This window comes from Struthio camelus, chromosome 4 (assembly GCF_040807025.1).
Source record: "Struthio camelus isolate bStrCam1 chromosome 4, bStrCam1.hap1, whole genome shotgun sequence".
Lineage (NCBI taxonomy): Eukaryota > Metazoa > Chordata > Aves > Struthioniformes > Struthionidae > Struthio > Struthio camelus.
Genome location: NC_090945.1, coordinates 19,601,716 through 19,622,621, shown reverse-complemented (window position 1 = coordinate 19,622,621; position 20,906 = coordinate 19,601,716). Strand labels below are relative to the sequence as shown.

Here is a 20,906-nt window from a genome sequence, read left to right as displayed (position 1 = left end):
CAGATGCTAAAGAGCACACTGATTTTTCAGTAAAGAGTACTGGAAAGTAACTTGGAATGAGTTACAAAATGAAGAATTGAGGCAAATGAGACGCATGGAGGAAATTTAATGCAATCCATTCTAAACAAGAGTTCACATGCAGTTTTTAAAGTAATCGTGTAAATCTAAAATTCAGAGATAATTCTCCCCACTTTCATGTGTGTCAGTTACATACAATGTGCTGATAGCATTGAAGCACTTGCTCAGTACCGCTAACAAATAATATAGCTACACATCAAACAGCTGATTTTCTCCTAACTGTCCTAAGTCCATGAAAACAAATTTCCTCATACATTCTTCCAAATGGAGAATATTCCTATTTATAGTCTCTAACAATACTGAAAACGTACTCCTGCAAAAAGGCTATTCAGTATCTGGTTCTCTAGTTTTCCTTAGCTATGAAGAACATTTTGTGTATATATAAATGACGTGTGCATTTAACACGTACAACAGTTTATATGAACTAAAATGGACCAGTATTCAATATGGTAATAAGTAAGAATAAAATGAAAGCGTAAAAGGAATAATAAAAACATTTCTCAAAAAATAATGTATTCGACTCCATAGTGGACTGCCTTGGTTGAAAAAATAAAAATAAAAAAAAATAAATCACTCCGCCTTTTCCTTGTTGCTTCCAATTCAGGCTGCAGCCTCAAAAAAAGCAATTAGTCCATCTTGATCACAGCCATCCAGAATTTCCAGAAGAAGAGGAACTTTCGTTTTCACATTGGTGCCTTTAAATTTAAATTTATCTATGAAGAGATCTGTGATCATACCTACAAAATAAAGTTCCAAGATTTTTATTTGCCTTGTTTTCACCATGAGATATCTCTACTATTAACTCTTTGCTATGTATAGACTATTCTAGTCGATTTTGGTTTTAGACACGAGACCGTTTTTAAACTTCATGTTTTAAACAATGATTTTCTTTTGAATAAACCCAAAGCACTCTCCTGTTAGCCCAGATTCCAGCTTCATTCCAAAGCAGGTATTTCTGCCTTAGAATTACCCATACTTGAAACACTCCGGAGAAAGGAACTGTCAAAGGGTATGAAAGGAGAACTGGGTTTATAATGGATACATTATCAAATTAGCACCTGGCAGAGATTACTTGAGCTAAAGGCTATATGGGGAGCACCAGAAAAGTTAACAGAATTTCCTTCACTTAATTACATCAAAGATTCTCCCTTCCCATCCCATGTGTATTTTTCTGCTTTTCTGTTAACTTGTAAAAGTCTTTTTCCTGTGGCAGAACTTAATCACTCATTCAACTTAAATATATTCTTAAACGCCATCCTGAATTAGAATACATTTCTGCATCATATGCATAAAGACAAGGATCATCCGAATATGAAAAGCTGCGTAATAGAAAATACAAAAGTAACTTGCTAATAATCCTGTATTTGCATTTGCAGCACTAAGCTTATGATAGTAAGACAATTTTAGAAATTCTCAGGCAAATAATTCTTGAGGACCTTTGGAGAGTTATTTAAATTTGTAGTAGCAGAACCAGTTTTGGTGTGTGCTAAGTTCTACTACCTTACCTTTAACTTTGGAAGGTTATGATCAAAAATACTGTGTAGCCATCCAGCCTAGCTGTATGAGCAGATGGACATATATGGCTAGACACCTCTAGGTCTCCCGAAGCTATTTAAAAGTACCCCCTTATCATATTATTTCAATGCTACAGATACTGACTTCCTAACTATTTCAGTCACGTCCAATGTGTTCTCTGAACATTAATTTGCATTTAGAAAAAAAAGTTGGGTTAATCAACACACCATAAAGTCTCTCGAGATGTGCAGGTTGTTTCTTGTATTCCTCAAGCAGCTGATCTGCCTCTTCTAAAATGCTACGGTACTTAGGTAGCAGGAAGTCCACATTTCCTTCATGAACCTGTAATTCCTCAAAGACATTTTAAATTGTGAAAATTAGAGACTGGTACGTACTAAACAAACATAAAAGCAACAAAAAAAAAAAATCAGCTTGGATCTGACAGGAGGAAATACCTCAGGGACAATGCCCTTCACCATAACTCTTGCTAGTTTAGAAGTGCCTTATTTTCTAGGTCTTCTAATGAAATGCCAGATGTTACTTGTCACTTCATACATTAGATTCTCACAATGCTACGTGTTACATCTTCGAGCTCCGAGTGCTGCCAGAACAGGATCACTCTGCAGCTCAGCCTCTACAGAATCAAGCCTAACGAAGGCCCAAAGCCTTCACCACGCTTTTACAGAATAAACACCTTTAACAGAATAAGTATATTTACAGAGTAAGTACATTCTTTTACAGAATAAGTAAATTCCTAGGAAGTGTAGCACACATTAAAAGTCTAAAGGTAAAAGTAAATCCCAAAAGTACTGCTGAACTCCTAACAGCAAAAGGTTTTAAAGACATCTTCTAAACGCCTCAGTCTACTATTAGATCAAATCAACATAGATCCTTTTATCCCATACAGAAAGACTGGTTTTTTTCTAGACTGAAGGTAATTATGCATTTGAGTCTCCAGGAATAATAGCTTTTATCAGTCGCCAGATTATTTCACTGCCTCTTAATAAATAAATTATTTAGATACCAGTGACACAAAGTTTAAGGTTTGCTAACAAAAAAAGCCTAAAAGCAAGCACAAAACACTTTCTCCAAGAGCTGCAACATCATTATTTATGCAGAAACATATCACGCAGTAAGAATAAATTATTATTTTGTTATCTCTCAGGTTTGTTTAATCAAGCTTAAGTAAAATACTTTTACTGATAATAAAATAAAAATTTACAATATATTGTGTGGTCACCGGTAGTAAAGTTTTTCCACTAACCAAAGAGTTCAGACAACTAGTCCTTTGGTGGAGGCCAGCGCAAGAAGGAATCAGCTGCCCATGTCTACTATCTGATTTAAACATCCTCAACAACAATCAGTAATTCTATGTTTTTCACTGTTATATACTACAAATAGGAGTTTTACTTTAAAATGTTTGTCTCCTAGACGACTACTACACATGTATTGGGAACAGAAAAAGATTAGACAACATTATAACACATGCTGACTTGAGCCTTACAGCTTGATATCTGCCAACATAACCCACACAAAAATCCTTCAGAGGAGAATACTTACTTTCAAAGCATCTATTAAGTGAACCTTCTTGGCCAACAGCTGCTGATACTCTAATTTGGGGTGGATGAGCTTTAATGTATACCTCACAGATTCTTCATTTATGTCTAGTAGGGCATCAAAAAACCACCAAAAACAACAAGCAAATGAGTAATGTTTCATTTAAAAGAATATAAAATGAAGTCAAAGACAATGAAACAGTAAGGAAGTTTTACCATATGATATATTAAGATTAATCTTCCTTTTAGTAGCCTCTTTGGAAAGCACATCTTTTAAGATGGATATGGTAGAAATGTTGTCAGACTTAAAAAATCCCTCACCTTTTCTATTAAAAAAAAAAAAAAAGAAAGAAAGAAAACTTTTAAACAAGCAGACCAACCTGAAACAGATGCATGCATTCGATACTTCCCCATTCTAAAATACAAGACCTATAAATTAACACCTAAATCAGAGAAAGCAACCTCTACATAGGTCATGGTGATTCTTCATATATTGGGTGGCTGCATACACCCATGTTATTCCCTCCTTTCCTAGTCACAGCGTAACCGTGTCAGAGAACGGAATTTGTTCTAGTAACTAAGACAAAGCGTTATCTGCAAGCATACACAGATAAACCAATTTTATCTTATTTGTAGCATGGCATTAAGATTACACAAGTAAGATTTTGGATGGTATTTTATATACCAACATTCTTCTTAAGTTTATCATTCTAAGACCTGGAAGGCAAACAGGAAGGCAAGCTGCAATACCAGAATGGAGAAAAAACAGGCCCTCCACCACAAGAACCCCAACAACTTTCTAGTTGTTAGAGATTGTATCGTTACCGTACAGTATCAAACATGGTAATATTTGACAGTCCCTTTTCAGCAAAAATTCCCATTATCTCTACTGGGAGTGGGCACTAAGAGGGATGGGGAGGCAAAAATTAGCATGTGCATGAGCATGGTCCCCATAGACTGGTCAAGAATGAAAAAGACAACCAACCCAGCATAGCCACACACTGCTTCAGTGACTATATTTTACCTGTAAGTACTTTCAAGCTGTGTACCCAGAAAGGTGTTCTGAAAATAAAAGGTGATAGTCTCTCCAGCTGGAGTCTTTTCAGGGACTTCAGGCAAGCAAAACACCACCCAGGAATGAATTTCAGCAAAACTGAACTGGCCTTTGAGCATCAGTGTATTCATGGGTCTATGACAGTACAACAGTTTAAAAAAAAAAAATAAAAGCAGTCATTAGTTACTAAAAGTGGCACTACCAATGAACTGGTTATCCAGATTGGAAAAAAAAAAAAAAAGTTTAATTCCACGTGGCCATCATCTTTTGACCAACATCCTTCAAAAAAAACATGGCTAACTCTGGTATCTTGCTAAGTAGCTGTGTATTGCAGATTACATTTTCTATATTTCAAGATAAAAAGCTATGAGTCCATGCAAATTTTATCTACTAGTAGGTACGGCAAAATCAGACAAGGACTGGTTGGAAGTTTTTGACGTATCCCATTTCAAGTTGTTAAGCTTGAAACTTATGAAAAAAGTAAATAACTGACAAAAGAAAACCAAACATGACTAAAAGCCTCAAATGTCTTCCATTCTGTAAATCACAGGCATATAGCATTTATACCAAAACCAAGGAACACCCTTGCGTTTCAAGTAAATACGTTTGGTATCATTCATTTAATCCTTCAGTTTTAAACGACCTACACATCGGTGGTAATATAATATACTAATTAAGGGGGTGGAAATCAAGTAAAATTGAGTAAAACAAAGACAGGGATACGGGGGGGGGGAAGTCAGTTTTACAGCTAAACGAATTACAATAAAGGGGCCAGGGGAACTGAGGCTGCAACTGAAAAAGACAGTGTCACACAGGAGAGTTTCCTTTCTGCCACACCCTCAGCTCCACTAACACATGGAGCTGCACTATAATGCCAGATCAATAAAATGAAGACAATAACCTGAAATACAATGGTAAAGAACGACAAGGAAAGCAGGAACCTGTTAAATCTGCATCTCCCTTTTTTCTGGTCAAAAATTCCACTACACGCAACCACAGGCTCAACTTTTTAAGTTAAGCGTGATTACTTAAACTTATACAGTAAACACTGTTTCAATGAGATTGTTTCAGTTTTTCAGAAGAAAAGGGCATTTATTTTTCTTTGTAAATACCGGTCATGGTCAATAGAATGAGTTCTCTGATGAAGTGAAAGTGGTTTAATCTGATATTGACGAACTTGGCAGGTTTTCGGTTGAATTCTTGGGGTTACATATGCTTGAAGTGTCCCATATTGTCCTTCAATTGATCGAATCTGCATAAATAGAAACAGAACTCACAAACAAGAACAGGAAGAAAAAGATTAATTTACCAGAGTTCAGAGAATCGGTGGGTATCTGCAATTTATTTAAGAAAATCTGTAGATTTTCAGCAGGACTTCAAGACAGTACAGAGTACTATACAGTATTCACTTGACAATGTCCCGATAAATAGGGCAGATAGGAATGTTTTAAAACTAGATGAAATAATGGATGAATGTAATATTAACAACACAAAACCCACTAACTTACCTTCTGATTAGTGAAAATAATAAGTCTGTCACTTACTCCTAAATCTTCAGTAGCCCCATTACTGTTTTTTTTATAAAGTATATTCTGTAGCAGTTAGCAACTTTAAAAGGTCAACAGAACTTCACAATATTCTTTCTATAGTGTCCCTCTGTTCATAACAACCAAACTTCTTCATGAGCTATTTTTGGAAAAGAAACAGATCAGATTTCACAGCTCAATACTCAGAATACCCATCAAGCAAGATGTGCAAATATATATGAGATACTGTCCCCACCTCTAAACAAGTTTGTTTTACAACCTTGGTTAAGTCACGTATTTTATAGTGTCTCAGTACTAGAAAAGGAGCGTTTTCCAGAAATACATCCTCTTCAATGTGTTTTTAATAAAAGTAAGCAGGTAAAAAATTTCTCTTTGGAATTAAAAATCTCACAGACGTAAAGTTGTCGTACAGTCTGTATGTGCAGAGAGGAAATACAAAAGAGAATAAACTGGATGTGGCAGGCATTGGGTAAGTAAACCATTGGCGTTTCTGGATGTACTGCGTGAGGTGACAGTAGAACTTACATAGATAAGATCCATCCCATCAGGCTCCAAACGACAGATTGATAATATAGTGTTTTGATGACACTTTTCTTTTGCTAATACGCTATTAAAGCTTGAGTAAAATAACAGCAAGCTTATAAATGTTTTTAGTTGGAGGGTAACCAACTTGTATTTCTTATATTGTGAATGCATTCGATCCTGTGTGCATGTGTGTGTGTGTGTGTGTGTGTGTGCGCGCACGCTATATTACCTACCCTTTCCATGGTACTTTTAATAGTAAAGGCGGCCAGGGTCATATCCTTAAATTAAATTAAGAGGACTGAGACACAGGGAGATGAAATGACCTGCTCAGAGCAAATAAGCACACCTAAAGCCCTGACAGGATAAAAGTCTTAATTTTGCATAGTAGGCCCATTATTGTGATCTCACCCCTCTCCCCAAAACAAACAAACAAAAAAACACCCCACAACTTTCCTGCATTTTACATATCTTATGCAAACTTAACTTTCTAATGATAAAAACAATAGTTTGACTGAGAATTTTACATAAATGAACACACATGAGATTAAGAGGCTGCAGTGCTAGGTGACTGCATCAAGAGAAAGTCTAGAGTCCCTGTGTGTCTTGAGGATTATTTTTACTAATTGTGTTTTCACTTATTATTTTCCCCGTGGTAGCCACAGACATTTGTGAATTTGGTGGATCATTTAAAACAAACAAACAAACAAACCACAAAACAAAACCACAAAGCATGCTTTTAATCTAATAAACATGTATGTACAGAATTTGCCTCCTCCTTAAAATACAAGTACAGTCTCCTTTCCCTGGTCAGTGTAAATTATCTCAAACACTTCTAGCGCTTTCTATCCTCAGAACTTTCCTCCCCACACCTCTCTACCTGAAGTTCCACACAATGTCTCTAAAATCAAGTATTTTCACGAGTGATTTTACAACTGCTTTCATTTTAGAGCAGCCAAAGAAGGACCCTAAGATCTCCTTCACGTATTTATAGAAGCCTTTACAAATTCTACAAACAACTAGAAAGGAACACTAGCACCAGATTAGAAACTTCTCGGGAAACAAGCAGCAGTAGAGAAGTACCATAGTACATAGTACATAGAGAATAACCTGACTCCTCATTTGCTCAGGTCAATCCAGGGGGAGATCTCTATCCCTAAGCAGACTGCTACATACCAAATGATTTCTTGTGCAAAGTATTCTGTGGCATTTTACCTTAAGTTCAAGTCTCGTAGTGTTTGCTTGGCATCGGTAAGTTGCAAGAAGAAAGTTGCTATTTGGCTGTGAACAATAAAAAATAGCAGAATAATACAAGCAGGTCTGTGGATTCACAGTTCTGTTGGTCTGTTTTAAATGTAAACATATATAGTAAAGGGTTTGCTATTTCTGCACAGCTATTTTACAAAAGATAAATACAACAAAGTAAGCTTTGGTCCCCTTGAACGTTCCAATTAACTTTAAAGGTGATAGAATAGCAAAGCGTATTGCTATACAAACGGACAAATCAACTGCAAACTCCTACACTCTTTAATAACACTGCATTAGGAAAAAAATATATATAGTTAGAAACTTTTTAATCTGAAGAGTATCTGCCAGCCTGTCCCACTCATCTGCAGTAGTAATGCAGCCTAATGCCTGAAAGCTACAGTTATACTAATTATGGAAGGAAAGATCCGTAAGAAAACGCACTGAAGGCAGGGAAAAAAAAATAGTAGCTAAATTAATGACCATGAAGAATGACAAGAAACTCAAAATAAAAGCTGATTTCTGAAAGCTCCAGGGTAAACCTATGAGGTGCCAATTCAGATCTTATTAAAACTAGAATACTTAGAGGACCATTACGAGGAAAGAGATATCACAGAACATTTTCATAATGTTCATAAATAGTTCCTGGATTTTCCCCCTAAAAGACATATGTACATACATATGTATATGTGTGTGTGTGTATATATGTATACACACAAATATATGTATGTATATAGATAGGTAAACACATATAAAAATACATATATAAGTATATATTTATAATTGTATGATTATAACGTACATTAAAAATGCACTTAGTCAAGCTGTGACTCTCCAGACAGCAGAGTTTAAGTTCCAAAGTGATTTTTAAGAGATACAGCAGTAAGAGTGATACATACATACATGTATGTATGTAGGTATGTATGTGAATTAATGAAATGTTCCTTGCCTGAATTAGTTTCAATTGAATATGTACGATATTGAAAAATCAAAAGAGAACAATACTGAATACGCTGTAGACACCTCTAATTAGGAAGGAAAAAAGTGCCAGGGCAGTCACTTCTGGATCACAGGCACATTTAGCTTTACTCTATATCAAGGTCTTCCCCTAATTCCTAATTCTGCAGTATCTCTAATGATGCTGAGTTCTCTAAAATTACCAAGTAAGCAGCTTCACTCCATATATTTGAAATGGCAAATATATCCATCCAAATTCTGTTTTTTAATAAACAGTAGTAAGTGCTTTCATCACGTAATATCTATAAGTACCATTATTCCCTTTGTGTCACTCACCTCAGAATCACAGCTGCTAAAACTAACAACAGCAGAATTTTTATCTACATCCAGCAAGTCTATTGGGACATCACTCTGTAGAACAGACAAGGGTGGGAAAATTAAAAGTTTAAGTTCCCGCGTAGCTTCTAATACATTTATCCTCCAACTTCAATCAATCATTTTTAGTAACGTAGAGGCAGTACGACTGCTTCATCGTTTATATCCAACGGGTAAAAGCTTAACAGACATGCAATTTATTTCTTAAAGTCTATTCCCAGAGGAATGTGATGATCTTTCTCTTACTCTCTTATGGTGCCTTGAAACTCTTGTTGCGTGGCTGGCTTACAACTCCAGTACAAGATAGGCAACCGCCTTTCAGGCATGCATGAGGTACATTCATTCATGAACGAAATGCTTCCCCATTTTAATGGGGGGAATACAACGTTCATTTAGTAAACAAAGGATCGTATGAGATCGTTATTAATGATCCTTTTACTTACAACAATGCTCTTGATACAGATCATTCCTTACCTAGATGTTAGTTTTCCTTTTAATACAAGTGAAAACACATTATATTGATAGCATAACAGGATTAAAAAGCTTTATAATGATTAATCAGTTGATTTGATATGGCCTTATAACTTAACAGAAGTGTCAGGAAACACCAGGAAATACGCAAACGACTTCCTAAAAGTCTTAAAACTTAACTTGAAAACAGTTTTATTGCCTTCTCCAGCAGTAGGAGGCAATACCAAGCATTACGTCAGAACTTACGGCCTTTTTAAATGAAAGCAAGCTCTCTAATAAACTCAGGCCTAGTTAAAACAACGCGAGTATTCCTTGCGGAACTAATAAAACTACAGAAACCATAGCGTTGCAAACTGGTTATTGCTTAGCTTTCCTCTGATTAAGTACTTTGCCATAAAAATAGTTAATAAAAAGTGAAAGAAAAAACAAAAATCATACAGTAGGTCCCTCCCCTTTAGTGTGGCAAATTTACCTAGACAGAAACTCCTCCTGGTCAAATTTTTCTCCCCAGGCATATCCCAAAAGAAGTTAACTCAGTACCACTAATTCTTCTGACTACCAAAGACACTGCATCAGCTGAAAGGAACGTTAAGAGGAATAACTAATTAAGATGGCTTTACTTCGCAGGCATATTTGTCACCAAACAAATCAGAAATTGCTGCATATTGTTAGAAAGGCACGAATGTGGCCATGCCGTTCTAAAAACTAATCTTCCAGTACAGACAGTAATTAACTGGCCCAATGAGAAATCAGATCATATTTAAGATCTGAACTCATTGCTGTTGAAACAAGAGTGATGTGCAAGAGTAAATACAAAAATTACATATAAGTCTAACAGTACAGCATATGTTTCAGTCTGTTTTGGTACCATAATGACACTCATTAAATATTTAAGTTCTATTTGTTTCAAAACAAGCACATAAAACAGTTGCATCAATATTTCACGGCTATACATTTCAACTCTCTTATAACAATTCAGACATTTAAAAGCAAACACCTACTTAGCAGATTATAAATAACTTGTGTTTTAAACAGAAAGTGTCTTGATGTTTTAACTTTTATTTAAAGATCCATGAAAGCCAACACAAAAACAAACACTCTTACCTGCACCAGGACATTATCTATAGCCGTCTGCACCTCCAAGATGAGGCTATAGCTAGCATCATCCTTATTTAATGTAAACTTGTCATTCACACTAAATGCAGGTACTGATGAAACAGCAGTACTGGACTGAGAAGACTGCTGGTATTTTTCACGTTCCTGAAGTACTTTCATCTGTAAGTGTTCCAGTTCATTCCTAGAAAAGATAAAACAGGTATAAAGACTTCAGAAAAATTAACTGTAAAAGCTACACTAGAAATTAAATGATTGCTTTGCAAGTATAATCTATGTTTCTTATCTTCTGTCTGCTGTTTTCCAGCCAGATGTTACCAGTAAGTCCCCTCCCACACATACAGCATCACAAAGATAAAATACAAGCTACAGAACATGAAAATGTAGATTCTACCGTACTGTGCCTGAAGAAATTTTTAAGACACACAAAAAGGACACTTTCTTCTCTCCAGAAATACAACACAGTTTTAATAATACGCCAGTGACTATTTCCCTCACATCATTTAAAAGATATGAACAACATGGTAGCGAGGAATCATATCTTGCTGACTCTGTGAGGAAGATGGCATCAAGACATCATCTGAAGACAGGAAGAAGGAATCATGAAACAGTAGATTACTACCGATTTCTCTTTTCAGAAGGTTTGACTCCATTTCTGGATACGTGATTGATACAAAACAATCTGATGAGATCAGAAGGGAAGAGGATATTTCAGCTTTTAAGTTCTGAAATCTTACTACATTTTTCAGTAAAAATTACCTTAAGGATGAAATCTTGCTTTGCATCTCTTGACTTAATTTTAACTCTTCACCAGATCCACCTTCTCTATGGATAGGTTCTGTAGTCAGTCCCGTCAGCCACCCTAAACCAATATACAAAGTTTATATTCCGTATAAATTATAAACAAAAACCTACATTCAGCTTTTTTGTCTCTGTGAAGTGGCTTTTGTTGAGGATATTGGATAGGGAGAATCAAGACTTAGTTTTATCCTGTTTTGGAGGATAAACTCCAACATGGATGACTCCAGACACTGAGTACAGATTTTTATGGGTAGGTAGTCATTCTACATTTACGAATTGGAAAACATTACTTTTTCATAGAGGAGTTTAAACAACAAAGCTATCCGTAAACATTTTTATCTGAGGGTTTATTTTTCTTTCCTACTGCTTCTGACAGAAGTTTTTCTAACACCTGGGATAATTTGCACCACTGTATTTGAATACACTGGAGAGAGCTGTGCAATGTATTTACAGCAAACTACATATTGCATAGCGTGTACTGAGATAGAACGCTGTTGGCTGAAGTGAAAAAAAATCTTTTTGGTTTTCTTAATGGCATTTACCTATAGAAAAATACATAATACTTAGCATACCTGAAGTGTCACAATATAACAACGCAGACTTAGGTGTTTAGCCTTCTAGAATTACCTCACCAAATGAAAACAAACAATAAAATTGCATTATTATAAAAAGCGCCATAACAGTTGACAAGTAAACGCCCACAGTCTTTCACATTCCTCAGCTATCTGCTTCAAGTACCAGATAACGGAACACAAATTTAAAAAAAAAAAAAAAAAATTCACAGAAGTTCTATATACCAGGCTTCAAATGTAACTTCTCCTGTTTGGAGCACTATTTTTCTTATCTGCCAAAATCTGCCAAACCCAATCTACTCTACACCACACTGGAGTTCGCCTTTGAAAACCCACAGGTGGACACGTGCTTTTCATTTTCATCTTTATCCCAGCACCACATCCAACTTTATTGCATAAACGATATAGAGCTTACCTGAATACGTGGCTGCTAAAATTTCATCATATCCATCTTTTCCTACACAGCCACCTTGGATTGATGCAATGCTCTCTAATAAAGCCTTCAAATAAATACATTCAATCAGAGGGAAACATCGCTGCACCCGTTTTAGTAGTTTGTTTTTGCATTTTAAGGGTTTTTTTTCCCCCTCCTCCTTTCACCTGCATCACAAAATATCTACATAGATGCAGAATAGCTAGATACAAAAAGCAAGTAAATTAGCTGATGACAAACATAGCTCAGTCAGGGTGTTTTAATTCATACATTCTGATTCCACTCTGTGTAGCAAAGACAGTAAGAGGCAGCTTAAAGTAAAACACTGATGTAACAGTACTTTTCCAGCACTAATTAGCAGTCAGACTGAAGGCTGAAATAATCATTATGAACTAAATCCACTATTTTATCAATTCATAACCAAGGTAACTAAGCCCTGAAAATCCTGACAGCTAACATTTATTATTTCATACGCAAAAGACAGACTATATACAATTTTGGTTTAGTTTCTTCACAGAAAAAGAAGCACTACATTAGGTTTCACCCAGGAGAGGGCTCAGTAGCTACCAGAGATGGAGCATTAATATACCCGCTTTTGATTTTTGCCCGGATCAGGACCACGTCACTTTCTGCTTCTCAAATATTAGCATAACGCTTTGAAGTTCATACCATCAACATTAACAGAGCATATCAATTTTTTAAAGATGAATTACACTTTAGCAGTAACTTCCAATCTTGTAAATCCTTGAAATTCGGAAATATAGATTTTTTAAAATTCATTTTGCTAGCAAAGAAGAATATGATGAATATGGACTTACATGATCGTATCGAAGGACAGGATCATCTGCGCTCTCAAAGTTATAGACTTCTAGCACACCATCATCTCGTCCAATGAGTAATTCTTTAACTCCATCTCCCAAAATGTCAAAACTATCGATACATAAGATACCTAATAAAAAAAATGAAACCACTTATTCGTCTTTGTTTATGGTACAGTAATACAGAGGCCACATTAAACTACACAGAAAAAATTCTTGGTCAGCTTTCAAGGTTTTATTAATGCTATTTCTCGCCGAGTCCACTAGAGAGGGCTGTAGTATCTGATCTACGGCCGAAGTTCAACAAGATGTCAAAGTGATTTTATGGCAGCCAACATCAAGTCAACAACACTACAGTCCCTACAGTCAACAACACTACCGGTGAAAGGCACTGCACAGATATCCCCTAAGCTCACTCCTGAAGGATTTAACCCTCCCACGTCAAAATTTTCCCCACATGAACTATTTGTCTGTCCACCCTGCCGTAATATTTTTTGTTTCCAAGAGCTTACATAAAGCTATGGTAAATGGACTACTACAAATTCTGGCTAATTTGACAGAAATAGGGTTGTGACTTGTGCCAGATCGGGATTAGGTTTATACCGCTAAATGATGTTAGGGCACAAACCCACTACACTAAATGTGGAACCACAGTCTATGACAACCAATTGTGTTTAGACAGGAAAGACAGAATTATGGTCTGGAAGGAAAAAAAAAAAAAAGAAAAAAAAAGAGTGAGCAAGCTTTGGAATAAGACTTAGTAAGAAAAATCAGATGGAACTGAACTTCTACAAGCCCTTCAGAGCATTTCAAGTACTTCACAGAAAGGATATGGCCATACTCAAATGCATGTTAAGAGAAAAATTTAGCAATATCTTTTATGAGATAACTAAAAAACCAAAACGTATTCCTAGTCCTTTCCTTTTCAAAGGAGTAAGGACTAATACATGTTACAGAAGTAACAGCATACCAAGATTAAAATGGAGAAAGTACTCTACTATGTTCTGACCAGTTAAACCACATTATGGAGCTCTAGGGAGAGCCTTGTTCCATTTTCAGAGAGAAACCATAAGAATGATTTTAAAAAAAAAAAAAAAAAAAAAAAAAGAGCCTTGCAGGGAAGATGCTAACCTTTCTTCTGAAAAGACTTTAAGACTACTGAACCCATGGAAAAATTTAGCAGGTGCACTTGCATTTAAAAATAGTCAAAATCATAAAAACCTTCAGAGATTATATATGAATTTATACTCTGTTTTAACATTGCCACTTTAAAAATTATACTATAACAACACAATTATACTGAGGGACTGGAACTAACATGAACAGAAAACCCAAAGCAAGACAAATTGATTAAAATTTATAAGAACAGAGAATGAAAGAGAACTTATTCATATTAATGTCATATACTGGAATAATTATAATACACATCTAAAGTATCTATGAATAATATCTCTTGATTATTATACTTGCAATAATACCTAAGCTATGCTGGAAAACTAAAGATGAAGAGACTGAGACACATACCTCCTCTCTTTTTTTCATTTCCAATTTCCCACTTATGTACAGGATTGGAACCAGTAATCTGGATCAGACCCACTTTACCATCAGAAGTTCCAAACACAATTTCTTCTCCGGAATCCCCTAGGCACATAAATTCAGTTTAGAATCAATACGATCAAGTACACCTATTTTAAAGAATTGAAAATAGCGTGTAGTTATACCCTACTTCCCAAGGATAAAATAAAATATTAGTGTTGTGTAACAGAACTGACAAGCTTTAAAAAAAAAATCCTAATACAAGAAAATTGCAACTGTCACAACAACTTCTTCACTGCTAGTACTCTCCTGTGCATGAATGTGCTCCTGCACTGGAGTTCTGCGTAGAAGCCAGGGCATTCATAAACTGGTACTTTAAATTTAGGCAGCGAGAGACATTGTGGTTCCAATTAGCAAATAAAATTGCCTTTGTGGAAGAAAAATTATTCATTAATAACACAGATCTAACAGTGAATACTGTATTGAGATTTAAGCGGGAAAAAAAAACCCACTACTTTTCCAAACCACCTCTGAATATTGCTGTCAAATAGTCTAACCTAAACTAAATTAAGCACCAGATTAACATACTAAAGGGATTTATATTAGGTTAAAACAGGTTAACAAGAAGCATGATCAAACTATTTTAAGCTCGATCTTTCTTCACATTCTCAGTGTACGGGAGCGCTACTCAGTATTCTCTTCCATCCATGGATGGATACAGCTAAAGATTCTAATTATGGAAATCTACATGAAAGAGAAATCCAAAACCAGAATTTGCATAAGGTCCCAAAAGGCCAGTTCATATTTACACAATGAAATCATCTTACATCTCACTGCTTCTTTAAGAGGCTTTCAATGAAATAAACAGGAATATCATTTAGAACTGTCTAAAATGTTATATAACAAGAATTCAAGTCAGAGCAGAAAAAGCATAAGGTGGAAATAGTCCCTCGTCCCAAATCTCCACAATAATCTCACCAGCAGCTCAACCTAAAACCACTATAGTACTCCTCCCTCCATCTCTCCCTTTACATCTTATTAGTTCCTCACTTGCCTAAGCAGTATAAATGCTGCAGCTCTGACTCAGAAACTCTTTTTTGTGTGTGTGAAAAAGGTAGCTTTAAACTTTGAATTTCTTTTACTGTCAACAGGCTTTTCATCCCATTTGCCACATATGAACCTCTTCTACTAGAAGAAGAACAACAAAAAAACCCCTCAGTTAATGATAATATCTTAAATACTATTATAAAATTTCTTCCCACTTTTCCAAACAGCAGGAAGTTACACATATACCTTCAAGTCCCCCCCCGCCGCCACCAAGAACTCAGTAATTCTCCAATAATTTTGTTGAAGTGTGTGGCACAACTAAGTTCTCATCTAATTAAAACGTGTCAAAGTACTGATTCAAACTATCATCAAACCTGTATACAGATATAAGAAATGACTTTACATGGTCACAGCTCTGACACGCTTAACATCAGCTCCAAAATCAAAGCTGTATGCAATTAACAAATATAAGCATTAATATCTCAGAAATGTAATAAAGTAACCTTATTCAGTTATATGTATATTAAAAATCTTGTTACCACCATTTCCATTGTTTAGAGCAAGAACAGTGGGTGGTCCAGAAACTTCTACTTCATACAGTAAATCAGATCCCTAAAGACAGAGAAAACTGTCTTGAATGAGTTTTTTAATAATCACAGATGTGAATAAAATAATTACGTTTATCTACGTATGATTTACATAAGTTCTCAATACCTGTGGGAAAACCATTTCTAAGTCAAAACAGCATAAAGCTTATATAAATAAAACATAGGACTCATTTAAAAAAAAAATCTTAAAAGCTTATTATTACCATTTAAAAACTCATTTTACGATGAGATAGTCTGAGAATTCATCTGTCAGTAAGAAATAATGGTTTTATACTATTTAACATAACTCAGAACTACCACAACAATAATTTGAGAGAGTAAGAATTTCCCAACCTATGAACAGTTACACACTTAATTCACTTGCGTGAGCAGCTGTAGTTAAATGAAAAGGGATTCATTCGTTAACTACTTCCATCTATAAATTTCAAAGCCTATTTAGAGTAGAATTTTATTAATCCTTATTTTGCAAGTTTACAGTCATGATTTCCACAAAACAGAACTTTGTTTCTCAAAAGGAAAAAAAAAGCAGTTGCAGTACTATAGACAATAACGCTGCCAAACAAGATTCAATATGCTTATATTTATAATGTTTAAAACATGTTGATCCTACTAAGAGTTAGCCAGATTCTATGGCACCAATAAACAAAAGAAAAACAAGCAAGTATTTTAACCTGTAAAACTCTGAGGACTCTATCCTGACATGCAAGTATAGGTGTAATGCAATTCACTTTCTCTACAGGAAGGCAGAGAACATCATTGATTTTATCTCCTGATAGGTAGTAGTGCTGGTCTTTGCAGTCACAGTAATGGTTGTAAATATAGCTTGCACAAAGAAAGAGATCTGCTCCTGAAATATGCCTGAGAAAAAGAAAACACTTCCTGTAGCATTTTGCCAGTATAGTTACAGTGAGATTCTTTTAGCCTTACCAAATACATGCACTATGTTACTGCTTGTAGATTCAAAGCACTAGCATGCCATGTAAGCTATCCATGTCAGCAATTAAAAAAAAGTTTTTTTATGAATGCTAAAACTATAGGATTTATACAGCTCTCAAATTTTATCTCCTGTTTTCATGTGAAGTCCTTAGAGTACCTTTAGAGAAATTAAATTAATATATTTTGAGCATACTAATTCTTCTCAAGCTGGTTTATGTACAATTTCCCCCAAGCATCTTACAACAAAAACAACAAAAAAAAAAGAATAAACAAGCTGGTCTTCTACAGGAGGGGTACAGGAACATCATATATTATCACAGCAATCCTAGCTTCCATCACCTCCATTTGCACCGAGGCAAGTGCCTCCACATCCCTCCCAAGCCCCTGTACGCTCACTAAACTTCACAGTAAGTTCCTTCCCACATGTCAAGCAACTGATACATGCTAACACTGGATGGGCACCTAGAACCATACACTAAAGTAAGAGAACTATTTTATAAAATCACAAACTAAAACTCCGCTATGGATAACAAAATATATATATATATATATAAACACAATACATACATAGCTCTGATGCTTTCAGTGAGATTAGTCTCGAATGAAAGGAACTGCTTCCCTCTTTTTGTGAAACCTCTGACTTCTGAGCCTGTAGCCACGAAAATTTTCTCTTGCGGTGTATTAAGAGCTCCTCCTAACTCCAATCTTGCAATTTTTTGGCCTGGTAGTGTTTTGAACACTGGCTGTAAAACAGAAAAGTAATTTTTATCATCCTAATATTATTTTTACAAACATCTTTTAACACAAAGGACGATAAATCTACTCTACAATTTCTGGCAAAACAATGATACTACAGATCATATACAGACAAAAAAAAACCATACTGTACATTTCACCATCACAAAGAAATCAAGCATGTTATAAGTCATTACAAGGCTTTGAAATACAGTAAGTTAAAAGATCTTATAATTATATCATTATTTATCCAGATTTATCCAAGACAATTTCAGCATTGCTGGTAGCTGTGCAAGTTTTTTTTTTTTTTTTTAATATTTTCCCTCTTGCATATTGCATTCCTATTCCAGAAAAATTTATTTAAATAGAAAACGTAACTTACCACAGCTTCCCCCTTTTTTATGCCAAAACATGTAATCACCCCATCCTGATCTCCAACAACAACCTTCAAAAGTATAGTACATCATTATGTTTTATGATATCCATAAATACTTTTAAATTAATACTTTTCCTAAGTTAATCATATTTTTCTGAAACTTAGTAATATTACTAAGTTCTACAGTACTTAGTTTACGTAGTTGCGTGGGATTACGCTTTAGAAAAAAAAGTATAAGCTGCTAGAAATAGGACATTAAGGCCTAAGAACAATTCAGATATTAAGCAATAGCACTTACAATCCTTTTTCTGCTTCTTGTTGTAAAGGCCAGACATCATCCGGTGGTACCCACAGAAAGGCATATTTGGGAAACAGTTGCATTTTCATATTTTGCATTTATTATTTAAAAAAATGCAATGCTGTTTCTGTTGAGTTTTCATAAAGAATATTTTCCTCAATTTGAACTTATATTAAAGAAAAATTTTAAAATAATTTGTCTTTTTTTAAGCAAAATAGAAATAGAGAAATATGCAAGACCTTCCTTGCAGTTTCAGCAACTCTTTAAATTATAGTGGTTCTGAAATTTTTCCTACGATTTACCAGCTAGAGAAACTCTAAATATGATTTATAATATTATAATGGTGTTCTCCAAAATTGGAAAATAAATGAGTAAGAAAAAACAGAACAAGTTCTCTGCTGCTAAAACCCACTACCTTCTGTGTTGCCTTACGTCCTGAGGCAGGAAGAAGCTTCATAGTCTTCTGAGATGTTACTCCCACCTGTTTAAAGGCATATTCTTATTATTGAGCATTATTTCAACTCTGCTACTTAAACACAAAAAGATCAGGAGCAGTCACTGACTGAGGAAAAGCAATTCCCAACCAAGGGGAAGTGCAACACTTGGGAGTTGTCTAGGAACTCTTTAATTTGTCTGAACACACACAGAAACACCCAGCCCTGCTGAAACGGTGCTGGCACTCCCTAAACTCAGAATCCATCTACTCCAGAGCATACAGAACTATCATACTAATTCAGTATACGCTGTTTTCCCATCTTTACAGAGATTTGCCTGATCTTCTACCTTTATTTTAAGTTTTGTTTAGGTTTACGTTCACGAGATGGGAACCACTCTGCCAAACCTAGCGATTAAGCGCTGCTTGTCCTCAAAGGGACAGTTTGCTTACACAAAATTGTTTCTCCCACCTCATAAATAATAAAAACAAGCAAACAAACCAGAACAGCTACAAGAAATACTCACTCTGCACAAGCAGAACTTAAGAATTCAGTACTCAGTAAGGAGTCACCAGCACTAGCCGTCTTTGTCAACTGCCATTTTTCCAGCTTAGCTAACGCGCACCTACGCGTCGAGCTGAGAAAGCCCCCAGCCCGTCCTGTCGTTAACAACACCTTTACTAGGATGATTTTGACACTTGCTCTAGACACCTCTGCCTGCCGCTCCGCTTTCGAACTACGTATCCTGTCCTGCTGAACACCAGCACATTCATACCGGCAGCAGAACTGGAATCCGCTCCTGTAAAGCCGTAAGGATGTATTTAGCTCCAGGTATCTTAACGCAACAAACGAGTAAGCGGGAGCAGCCGTCTGCCGGGCTAAGGTACACCGGGCCCTGCAGCTCCCTCTCCCGAGCCGCTTCCCCTCGGTACCGTTAAACGGCTGCCCCCGCGGCCCTCCCCTCGCGGGCCGCCCGCGCCGCGGCCGGCGGCAGGAGCTGCGCCATCGCCGCCGGGCGGGTCGCGCCGCGGGGTAACGGCAACCCAGCCCCGCCGCCGCCCGGGCACGAAGGAGTTACCTGCAAGTAGTCCACGCGGGCCAGGCTCAGCTCCATGGCGCCGGGCGGACGGCGAGGAGGAGCGGAGCGGAGAGGAGCAGAGCGAGGCCCAGCCGCTACCCCAGCTCGGCCGGGCCGGGCCGGGCCCCGCGCTTGCCCCTCACGGCCCAACGGTCGCGGCACCGCGGTTACCGCGGCAACCACAAGCGGCGGCCGACGTCTCCCCAAGCCGGCTCCCCATTGGCCAGGCCTGGCGGCGGAGGGGGCGGACGCGCAGGGAGAGGAGCGTCACGATTGGGCAGGGCGGGCACGTGGGAGCGGCTGCGGGCTCCGCCCCCTCCCAGAGGGTACCGGCTCCGCCCGGCCGGGGCCAACGGCCGCCGGCGGCGGCGGCTGACGTTGGGGTCGCGAGTGGCTGCCAGGTCCCGGCCCCCTCCCCCCTCGCGCGAGGAACCGTTCTCCTCCCCCCCCCCCCTTTACTGAGGGAAGGCAGCAAAACTTTTCCTTTTTTAATTATGACTGTGAAAAGAAAGTATTTAATTCAAAGTTTTTAAGGCAAATAAACCTATTTTTCCTACTTAAACATCGAAAACGGACACATCCGTGTGGCTGAAATGTCACCGGAAAGACCAAGGTGACGGCGAAAGTGCTGGGCCACGGGAGGGCCCTGGCCGCCTACCAACAGTCTCTTCAGGGGGGCACTGGGTAGCCCCGTGCTGAACATGTAATAGCCGCAACCTACGAATGTTTTATTTAACCATAAGCCGGGGAGGCGGTATTTGTATCTGTGTAACAAAATACCAGCCCTGCGGAGAGTCTGAA

The 20,906-nt window shown here is 37.0% G+C and overlaps 1 protein-coding gene across 3 annotated transcripts; it reads right to left on the bottom strand.

Annotated features, from left to right (window-relative positions):
• Positions 1-86: 86 nt before the first annotated feature.
• BBS7 (Bardet-Biedl syndrome 7) lies at positions 87-20,329 on the bottom strand. Of its 3 annotated transcripts, none has more exons than XM_068941660.1 (19): positions 20,106-20,329; positions 19,009-19,074; positions 18,302-18,364; positions 17,752-17,927; positions 16,920-17,106; positions 16,180-16,252; positions 14,582-14,698; positions 13,058-13,188; positions 12,222-12,306; positions 11,193-11,295; positions 10,425-10,617; positions 8,811-8,885; positions 7,488-7,553; positions 5,316-5,455; positions 4,174-4,338; positions 3,366-3,475; positions 3,154-3,257; positions 1,821-1,944; positions 87-815 (listed from the first exon to the last, which is right to left on the bottom strand). In XM_068941660.1, exons 1-19 carry the CDS (start codon positions 20,139-20,141, stop codon positions 679-681), a joined length of 2,151 nt encoding a protein of 716 aa, XP_068797761.1. In that variant the 5' UTR covers positions 20,142-20,329; the 3' UTR covers positions 87-678. The 3 variants fall into 3 exon arrangements, with proteins under 3 accessions (XP_068797761.1, XP_068797763.1, XP_068797762.1); XM_068941662.1 differs by having other exon boundaries at positions 1,821-1,935; positions 20,106-20,326; XM_068941661.1 differs by having other exon boundaries at positions 16,183-16,252; positions 20,106-20,326.
• Positions 20,330-20,906: the final 577 nt, after the last annotated feature.

What these genes read in the sequence shown, in the direction of transcription:
- BBS7 (XM_068941660.1), bottom strand. Translation starts at nt 20,141, where the DNA reads ATGGAGCTGAGCCTGGCCCGCGTGGACTACTTGCAG. An exon ending in TCTAAACAATGGAAATGGTG is followed by an intron (nt 14,699 to 16,179) that starts GTAACAAGATTT and finishes TTATGTGCCTAG; the next exon opens with GGGATTCCGGAGAAGAAATT. An exon ending in CTACGAGACTTGAACTTAAG is followed by an intron (nt 5,456 to 7,487) that starts GTAAAATGCCAC and finishes CTATTTATGCAG; the next exon opens with ATTCGATCAATTGAAGGACA.